The 10,269-nt window shown below is 45.7% G+C and overlaps 1 protein-coding gene across 1 annotated transcript; it reads left to right on the top strand.

The window, feature by feature from the left end:
• The first annotated feature begins 2,192 nt into the window (after window positions 1-2,192).
• lsm4 (LSM4 homolog, U6 small nuclear RNA and mRNA degradation associated) lies at window positions 2,193-9,574 on the top strand. The gene is made up of 5 exons (XM_007898892.2): window positions 2,193-2,288; window positions 3,508-3,549; window positions 6,219-6,317; window positions 7,954-8,140; window positions 8,592-9,574. Exons 1-5 carry the CDS (start codon window positions 2,286-2,288, stop codon window positions 8,684-8,686), a joined length of 426 nt encoding a protein of 141 aa, XP_007897083.1. The 5' UTR covers window positions 2,193-2,285; the 3' UTR covers window positions 8,687-9,574.
• Window positions 9,575-10,269: the final 695 nt, after the last annotated feature.

Below are 10,269 nucleotides of genomic sequence, written 5' to 3'. Positions count from 1 at the left end.
ATCAAATACAAGGATCATCATTATTATTACTAAGTCTCAGCCGTACTTTCAAAGCTCTGTACAGTAGTAGGTGGCTGCACAGAGAGAAATCCCATCCAATACAGCTAGAGATGTCCTTTGGAACCATTTTTGGGGGCGGGCGGTCAGCCGGGTCTCAGACCCTTGGGGAAACCCATCACTGTGCTTAAGAGTCTTCAAAATCAAACTGAGAATTCCATGCATATGACCTACATCATGGAGATCCCCGAGATAGGTTGGGATGGAATGCGCTCTCCGTTCTTGATGAAGCCTGCACGCAGATTCCCGCATCAGATAATAAAATGAATTTAATATACAATTAATTTATATTTATGCATTATATATTGGTGTCCAGCGCCTTGGGAGGTCCTTCCGATGTGAAAGGCGCTATACAAATGTAATTTGTTGTTATTTACACTAATTTTGCCCACAAAATAGTCAAACTATTTTGCAGTATATCACGTGAAGCGCTTTGAGACGTCTCAGCGACATAATACGGCGCTATATCAAACGCAACAATTATTATTAGTCATAATATTTATACAGTACAGCAATAACTCTCAAATAAAGCTTTCAGGCCTGATAGTTACAAATAAAAAAGCTAACCAGCGCACCCTGAAGGTCTGATGGACAAAGTCAACCAGAAGTGCAGCAATGGGCGGTCTGTCTGTCACAGGTTGGAATCTGGTGCTGAGTTAGTTATAATCATATTACTGTACTTACACTTGTCATTGCTGGTTCCACGCTTTGACTGAGTCACTCACAATTTCTCTTCCCGTTTCTGTGTTCCACAATTACACAACACAGAAAACGTCGAGAGGATTTGAAACTCTTTTCACGGACAATGGTGCACAGGAATCTATTGTGGGATGCAGTACAGCCTTGAATCTGGCTTCTGGGTCAGAAGGTTGTGGGCGTACAGGTCTCCCCACCTTCACACAACTGCACGTTATATAAACTTTTCCATTGTAGAAACAGGGCGAACCACTGCGCTGTTGTACACAAGAATGTTTGTGTACGCAAGCGAAGGTCACCCCCCCCCACCCCCCCGTCCCCGTATTCTTTAAACGAATGACGGCGGTTGTTTCGGGAGAACAAACAAACCCGGGCTCGCCGCCCGGATGGCTCTGGTCCTGGGACGTATCGCTTCCGGACGCAGGTCAATATATACTTCTCCGCATCGCCGGGTCAGGGTACGCATCCTCTGGAGACTGACCGCCTGCGCGCGCGTGCGCGCCCGAGGGCGAGATAGGCAGCTCTCGTATCAGGTGCGAATCGGCGAGCCAGCCGGCCGCTGCGCGTCATTAGCGGTGTTATTAGTAACGTGCAAAGCCGCGGGGGGGGGGGGGTGGGGGTAGGGCCGCGCTTGCGCCCCCAGGACGCACGCGCGCCCCCCTCCGCGTTACGGCGTGTCCTGTATCTCAGTGGTTAGAGCACTCGCTTTGCAAGTGAGAGACCTGAGTTCAATTCCAGGCAGAGGGCGAAACCTTGGGCAAGTTTCCTTACTCCACACAGAGCCTAATAATATTCCTCCAAAACCAAAAACAATAATAAATTGGTCATTTTCAATCCACGACTGTTTGTGGGACATTACTGTGCGCAATTGGCTGCCGCGTTCGCCCACAAATATACAGTCAATTCACTTTACAGTGTGTTCTGTGAAGCGCTTTGGGACGTCCTCCCGACGTGAAAAGCGCTATATCAAATGCAAGGATTATTATTATTATTATATTATTATTATCGCGCTCTCGGCTTCAGTCCCGCATTCCCTCTGCGTGAAGAAGTTTCCTCCTAAATTATCTTTCAGACCCCCCCCACCCCTTCTCCCCCCCCCCCACACCCCCCACACACACACACCACCATATTTAAGTCACTTAATAAAAGAAAGTGTTTTGCTCCACACACACACACACAGCAACCGCTTTACGGCAGGACGGTTCGTTTACGTCACCGCGCCGCACGCACGCACCCACGCTTTACGGCGGCGAGCGAGCGCGCAGCGCGCAGCGTCAACCGAACCTGCTGGTGGGCGGGTCCCCTCCGCGCGCGCTCCTCTCCCCCCCCCACCCGCGCCTATTGGTTGGGTCGGGTGTCGAGGGCGGGGAGCGAGGGCGAGGGGTTGACGATTCCTCGCCTGGGATTGGCTCAGGCCGCAGTCGGTCAATCCGTCAGGGGGCGGGGCGGGGCAGCAAGCGGGGTAGGTTGTGACGAGCGCCTGGCAACCAGAAGAAGAGGCTTCTTCTTCACAGGGAGAAAATCGTTAGAAAATGGTGAGTTTTTTCCCCCCCAGTTGTTAAATATCCCGGGAGTCGCTTTTAATATTTACCCCATTCTCTCCCCCACCCGCCGAAAGAGAGAGAGAGAGAAAAAATAACGCGTCGTGTTCCTGATTAATTAATCTTTCCCCATTGGCTCCTGAGGAGAGCTCTCAACTCCACACATTTTTGTGGCCTATTTTTTTTTGGAGCCATAACTTTCTGCTCATGTCAATGCCCAGATTCTGCCTCATTCTCCCCCTCTTCTCTCCCCCCCTCCCCCCCCCCCCCCAAACACTGACACACACACACCCACACACTTTTGGACCGGTTTGTTGGTTCCCACAAAAAATGTGTTTTTTTAAATACACACATATATATATATATATATATAACTACATCATTTTATTTAGGGAAAAAAAAAGTATTTTATGTTAATGTTGGTTGGGAAGGGTGGGGGAGGACATAACAGGGAGCACAGCCCTGCGGTTGGTCTTCCCCCTTGTGTCCCACACACTTGCCTCTCCGAGCAAGTGGGTGGGTGGGTGATGGAGTGCCAATTGCACCTGATTTTCTTTTGCCGTTCACCCAGCAGGCACTGAGGTTAGATTAGGTAATAATCCTTGCATTCGATAAGGGTATTACTGTACAGGCACTGGTTAATTTGCAAGCAGCGGTGCATGTCCCACCAACAGCCAGAAAGCGAAGGACCAGTTTTATTCTCCGGGAGATTCTTGGCCAGGTCATTGGAAGAAGTTTGGCTTCAACTCTCCCTCCATGACTGGAGAGGTTGTCCACACTCACTCACTGTAAAGTACTGCTGGGAGGTCCTTTACCGGAGGATATAAATGATGCGTAGCAGGAGTGCCTTAGCAAAGGAGTATATTTTATAAAGATATGAAGATAGTTCTTCCTTTCCCTCACTCTTTCATGCCAAAGCGACAAATCTCATTAAATAACCATAACTACAAACAATATACACAAATATTAGAACTCTCCAGTCCTGCTAGAGCTAGTTTTGAGGATGGGAGAGAAATTATATTTCGACATGGTCTCTGGACCATTGCCAACAAAAACAGTCGCTGCTTTTGTCAGAAATTACTTGTGAAGACCTTTTGATGTTATAAGCTATTATAAAGGCACAAGTCCTTTCTTGCACAATGTTTTATTTTGCTTTTATGGTGAAGAATCCTGACAACATTTCAATTTCTTTCACTTTTCTTTTTCTCTTCAGCTTCCACTCTCGTTACTGAAGACTGCTCAGAACCATCCGATGGTGAGTGAGACAGCACCAAATTAGTGCAGTGGTTGTGAGCAGATTCGGAGCTCAAATCGTCATCTGGGGCTGTAATCCTGCGTGAATAGTCTTGTAATCGCCTTCTATCATTGGGAACCTGCTAAGTCTGGCTCAGAGTTTCTACCCCTTTTCACACCTTTTGCACGGCTTCCTGCTCCTTTACGGGATGACCCAACCTGTTTTGAGATTGAGTCAAGTGCTCTTGGCTGCTACCCTTTGTGAGGGGCGCTATAGAAATGCAAGTTGTTGTTGAGTCTTGTAATCTGGGTGGAAGTTTCTCTAAAATCCTCCTCCTTGCTCCTTCCCTCACTACCCCTTCCCCCAGTTTTGCACCCGATGATTTCCTCTTTCAGAATAATTTAGCCAGTAACAAAGAGAAGACTGCCAGCTATTTATATAATGCTGTGAATCTCAAACCGAATAATCCAAACTTGATAATCTGGTCTGAAGCACACAAGTGAGTTGGTGTCTTTGCTGGGATCAGATAGTCAGGTGGATGGGTACTTGTCACCCAGTTCCTTTTTCAGTTGAGTTGGCAAATATATTGTGTGTGGGTGGAAGTTTCCAATCCTCGGGACAGTCACATTTTTACATAACTTTGGTGTCAGCTTAAATTAATTTCTCTTCCTATCTTTCACCCCTCCTCCAGTCTGAGATAGAGGGACTATGGTGGTTGCAAATTCCTGTTTCTAACTTCTCAGAAGGCTACTTTGGGGACGGTTTCAAATTCGAGTTGAGAGACTTGTGGCAAATAGCACAGGCGTATGTGGACCTGAACTATACAGAAGAACAGTACGTGTTTTGGCTGTCAACTAGGGGGCTTCCAGCGTACAGCGCTTCTAGGATAATCATCAGGTCACCACTTACATCACTTCCCGTGTGCTGTACATGTGAGCATTGTTCAGAAACTGATATTGTCGGTGGCCTAAACCTGGAAGCACTGACCAACGGCCAATTTTAGCGCACCGCCTTGTAATGGAATTGGATAAAATGTTAATTCTTTATGCTACTTTATGTTTTAAAAAATAAAAGCAGCTTCACCCAAACCATGTCACCCTACATCATCTAAGGGGAGACATTATGCAGGGGTTTATCGTGACTGATGTACTTGGTTACGTATATCCTCAAAAGTAATGAGAAGCATTCCCATGTCGTAATTGACGGTTCAATTATGGTGTATGTGTAATCTGGGGCACGTGTCACTCTATTGACTGCAGACGAGTAAAATATTAATTCTCTCCATTCTTGGCTCAAAATTCAATTGCCAGCCAAAAGGTAGGAAATGGTAGGAATCTATCTGAGACCTGCTTGACATTGCTCTAGGAATGGAAACTTCCCTCAGACTGTTTCCCCACTACGCTCTTAGTTAGCCCTCCTCTGCAGCAAAATATTTCTAAATCTGGGCGAGTCCTTTCCTGGAGACATTCAGAGCCGAGTGATTTAAAACCATTTCAGTTTCAGGGTTCAGTCCGACAAGTGAACTTTTTCCTAGCGAGAGGAAAGCCATGGGCGTGATGAATGATTGTTGGGTGGAATTCACAACAGTTCAGTTCAGTGAATTTCCGTGCTTTAAGCTGCATTCCAGTCACACAAGATCCTTCCCCTTACACTGCAGTCTCCTTTGTTTCCATTCCTAATCCTGTCGTTTGTACATACAGAGTACAAAATATTGTGTTCCTCCAGCAACTTCAAGTCCGAATTTGGAATTGGGAAGCAATTGAGTGTTTGTGCTTCCTCCAGTCACAGCCGAGTTTGGCTTGTGGCCCAGGACATTGAGTGGGAAGTGTAAGGTCTCAGCCTGCGGATCTGGGTGTCAAAACTGACAGTGGTCAGGTGCTACCTGTTGCACATGTCCTTCCGACAATTCAGTGATCAGTTCTGGTGACATTTTTGTGTCTACAGGAAATGGCAACGCCTCAATAAAAACACTTCTTGCCTCTCAACCACGAGATAGTGTGTCCACTTTGTTTGGTTAGGAAGGGAAGGGAAGTTGTGCTGTGTGGAACTCTCCTGTCAAATGTCTTCCTCATTTCCGCCACTTTTCTCTCCCCCCTCCCCCCCCCCCCCCCCCACCGAAGCTCAGGGTCCCAGTCAGTGATGTGAAGCACACTGAAACATCTCATCCCAAAGTGAAAGGTGCTTTATCAGTGTAAATGGAGATAGGAGGTAGGTGGCAGAAAGTGCTATTAAAGAGAAGTTTTAGGTGACTTTTAAAAGAGAAAGAGGTAGTGAGGCAGATGGATTACAGAGGAGAGATCTAGAGGATGAAGACAAGGTTCATGCTGTGGTGGGGCTGGGGGAACGTGGAGCAAGCTAGAGATGTCGGGAATGTGTGGAAATGGTGTGCTTCTTAGAAACGTATCTTTGATCTTGGTTCTTTAATTGACCACGCACTCTATGACTGCAAGTTGTTGTTTTGGGATCATCAAGTGAACTTTTGGAAGTTCCGAGCCTGAGCGTGTCATGATTCCACCACCAGCGCTCTAACAGCAATCAGTGAGCTAGAATAATAACAATCCTTGCATTTGATATAGCGCCTTATCAGGTCATTGAGATGTCTCAAAGCACTTCACAGAATATATTGTGAAGTGAATTGACTATATTTTGTGATTTCTGACCATCAATAAAATATACTTTCTGTTTATCAGCTCGTCGAATTGAAGAATGGGGAGACATACAATGGTCACTTGGTCAGTTGTGACAATTGGATGAACATTAACCTGCGGGAAGTTATTTGTACATCCCGGGTAAGTTGTTAACCTCACGCAACATTTGCTCTGCTTAAGAAAAGGGATGTGGGAAAAGGACTTTAATAACTGTTTTAAAAGGGCTGTGGTTTTGCTTCTTCTTTCCCCTCCCCAATCCCCAAGAAATACCCAGCTGTCTCTCACAAGAATAATGGTGAGGGGGAGAGAGAGAGGGGGAAGCGGAGAGCATCGGCGAGGTGGGGGGCGGAGAGAGAGTTTTATAAATTTTTTAAAAGCGTTTTATTCCTGAACCGTTTTAATATCAGTACTCCTGTGTAACCATTGGGTGGCAGCATGTGTCAGCTTGTTCCTTTCAGATAGATATTTGCTGCAAGTGAGAGCCTTTCTGACACATGCACACATTATGTTGGATAAGGCGTGTCCTCGTCCAAGTTTCTCAAATCACTTTCATCTGCAACACCCTTCTACTCATGGATTAACTGAGAGCGAGGTGGGAGCAGGGCTGTGCTGTGCTCCTCATTGCTGTAGAGACAAGTCACTGGGTTTGAACGCTGCCCTTTCATATATTCTTAAATTGGGTGTTCATAGAATCATAGAATATTACAGCACACAAGGAGGCCATTTGGCCCATTGTGCCCGTGCCAGCTCTTTGGAAGAGCTGCCCAATCAGTCCCACTCTCCCTCCCTCTTTCCCCACATCCTTGCAAATTATTCTTTGTTTGATCCAGTAAATGCTTTATGAAGTTCAAGTAAATTTTGAAGGCAGGGGTAGAAGTTGCAAGGCAAAGGGAGAATTATAATAATAATCCTTGCATTTGATATAGCACCTTATCGCATCTTCGAGACATCTCAAAGCGAATTCAGCGTGTAGGGGGTATCATGGCGGAAGTGTCAGAGCAGATTAGGATTATCTTGGAGTCGAATCTCTGGTTCTTTATTCTGGTTTGAAAATAATTCCTGATTTCCTTTACGGTCCATGGACATCGCCTTTACCTGCAACAGATATTCGCAGACTGTTGTCCCCCACTGTTTCTGGAGCTAAACCAACTGTTGTAAGGTGCATGGGGCTGGAGGTTTTGCCCTGATTTTCAGTTTTCAACTAGTCAGGATTCTGATTACTGACAGTGTTTCACTAACAGGGCTGCTAGCCAACGCCTGCAGCCTCCCAACGTTTCTGCTCTTTGAAGATTAAGAAGTGCGCTGCACTGCAGTCCTGACCAGCAGGAGATCAAAGCGAGCGACTGAAATTGGAGAGAAGAGTTTGGGAAGAGGCAGGAACTGAAGCCAACTATTTATGGTTTAGAACTTTGGACAAGTTTCTCTAGCAGGTTCCTGGAATCGGGATAGGAATTTACACGGCGGTCAGTTGTGCTTTAGCAGGGGGAATTTTTTTTAGCTTTTCTTGGACAGTATACAGGGATCCATGTCTTCCTGCCTGAGGTGTACAAGTTGGCTGGGAAAAAGAATTGGGCTCACCTCGCAACTCCTAGGCGAGATGCAGCCTTAGGCAAGTTTCCTTACTTTTGCCCACAAAGTACACAGTCACTAGACTTTACAGTATATTCTGTGAAGCGCTTTGAGACGTCTTCGTGACGTAATAAGGCGCTATATCAAATGTGAGGAATATTATTTATTACTATTTTATCTAATGGTTTCTTTCTCCTCTCTGTCACAGGACGGGGATAAATTCTGGAAAATGCCAGAGTGTTACATCCGAGGGAGCACCATCAAGTACCTCCGAATCCCGGATGAAATCATCGACATGGTGAAAGAGGAAGTGGTGTCAAAGGGCAGAGGGCGCGGCAGCATCCAGCAACAGAAACAGCAGCAACAGAAGGGGCGCGGAGGCGGAGCCGGGCGAGGTATGGAGCCAGAGGGCCAGCTAGGGCCACCTTACTGTTTCCTTGTTATTGTTGTTAAAGTTTCATTCAAAGGTAATGTGTAGAAAAAAAAACAAGCATCAAAATAAATGCATACTGTAAAAAATGGAAACTTCAAAGCTGTTGGGAATTCTGAAGAGCATTGGTTAGAGCGCTCGCCTCACAAGCGAGAGAACCCATGTTCGATTCTTGCCTTAGGCAAGTTTCCTTACTCTACGTGCCTCTGTTTACCTTGCAGTAAGTAAGAACCCCGTTGTGCGCAATTGGCTGCCGCGTTTCGCCCACAAAGTATACAGTATATTCTGTTGAGATGTCTCAACGACGCAATAAGGCGCTATATCAAAGGCAAGAAATATTATTGTGTAATAAGAGAATGAGCAGTGAATTCCCTGCACTTGGGCTAATGTAAAGCGTGTCCCTTATCCGTTGATAGGTGTGTTCGGTGGCCGTGGTCGGGGAATGCCAGGCGCCGGCAGAGGACAGCAAGACAAGAAACCCGGAAAGCTACCCAGCGGCAAAAAGCAGTGAGCGACAAGATGGCGTCTCGTGCCCTCGGGGGTGTCCCGCCTGCTATGATAGCGAGCCACATTCTGACTTGTTCGTTTTCTACACCAATTATTTTGAAGTTTGTAAATGCCGGCACCCAGGTCAGCAAATTGGGATTTAGTGACTTAAGATTTTTTTGTGAATTAAAATGCTACTTTACGAAGTCTTGGACAGCACAGAGAGAATAACTTGGATTTAATAACCATTCGGACGGACGTTTTCTTCTCTTGAGTCGATATCCTTTTGACTTAAGTATCTTTTTCGAGTCGCTAACATGTGGTTTGCAGAGCTACAGATCAGGAGGAGTGAAGTCAGTGCAAGTGGGAATGTTTGAAGCTGTTTAACTTGAATTGGGTGTTAAGAGAGAAATAGAGCTGAGTGGGAGTACAGTTGTATGTCTATCACCCGTTTCCTTTTCAAAAAACATATCAGGCCAGACAATGGATGTTTTCAGCCCTTCGCAGAGAGCGTAAGTTCAGGTTTATGTTGGTCACATAGGCAGGTATCAGTTTAAAATCCCAGCTCAATTGTCCTTGTGTGAAAGGCTAAAGGCTCTACTTAAACAAGCTGAAACAAGTGTCGTACATGGGAAACGGTTCCCAAGTAGAAGGGCGACTGTGGTTGTCTGTGGGATCATCCATGCCTCCATTCATTTCCCCATCGCTGTTAAATTTGTAGTTTTTGCTCAGTGAATGCTCCCGCAGATGTGATATGAAATGGCCAGATATTACGTCTGAGTATCAATGCTATCTTTTCCCATTTCACAGAAGCCTTCTCTCAAATACACCTGATAAGTTCTTTCAGACTGACTAAAGCAGAAGCCTTCATTGAAATAAAAGTCTTTTTTTTAACCAAAAAAAGTTAAAAATTTATGATGCTGTGAGTGAAAGCTCAGTTCCCGTGTTGCATCGTATATGCTTTTCTGTGTCAGCCTGGAGCGGTGGGAGCACTATCGCTTCTGAGTCAGAAGGCCGGGATTCAAGTCCCCATATCGGCACTTGGAATCACATAGTCTAAGCTGACTAGCTCACATAGTCCAATGCAACGCTGGGGGTGGGGGGGATGTTGTGTTGTCAGAGGTGCCGTCCTTTGGATAAGATGTCAACGAAGGTCCCATCTGCCTATTCAGATAGAAGTTGAAGATCATATGGCACTATTCAAAAAGAGAAGGGAGTTTCTCCCAGTGTCTTGGCCGACAATCCCCCAAATAAAATTGTTCACTCACTCCATGGCTGCTTGTGGGACACTGCTGTGAGCAACTAGCTGCCGCGTTTCACTCACTAAATACACAGTCTTTGTGTATTTACACAAAATACACAAAGCGCTTCACAGGATACACTTTACAGTATATCCTGTGAAGCCCTTTGAGACATCTCAATGACGTGATCAGGCAAGGATTATTATGAGGATTATTATCAAATGCAAAGATGATTATTTTGGGAAGTTTAAGGCAATTCTGTTTCACATTAGCTTTTGTTGCTTTTGAGTTAAATTAGAGATTTGGGAAATGGAGTTAAAAAGCTTGTGTGTGTTTTACAGCCTGACATGACCTGAATTAAAAGAAA

The sequence above is a fragment of the Callorhinchus milii genome, unplaced genomic scaffold (assembly GCF_018977255.1).
Source record: "Callorhinchus milii isolate IMCB2004 unplaced genomic scaffold, IMCB_Cmil_1.0 Scaffold21, whole genome shotgun sequence".
NCBI classification, from domain to species: Eukaryota; Metazoa; Chordata; class Chondrichthyes; order Chimaeriformes; family Callorhinchidae; genus Callorhinchus; species Callorhinchus milii.
Note: the sequence above shows the minus strand (reverse complement) of the source record. Positions and strands in the feature narration are given on the sequence as shown.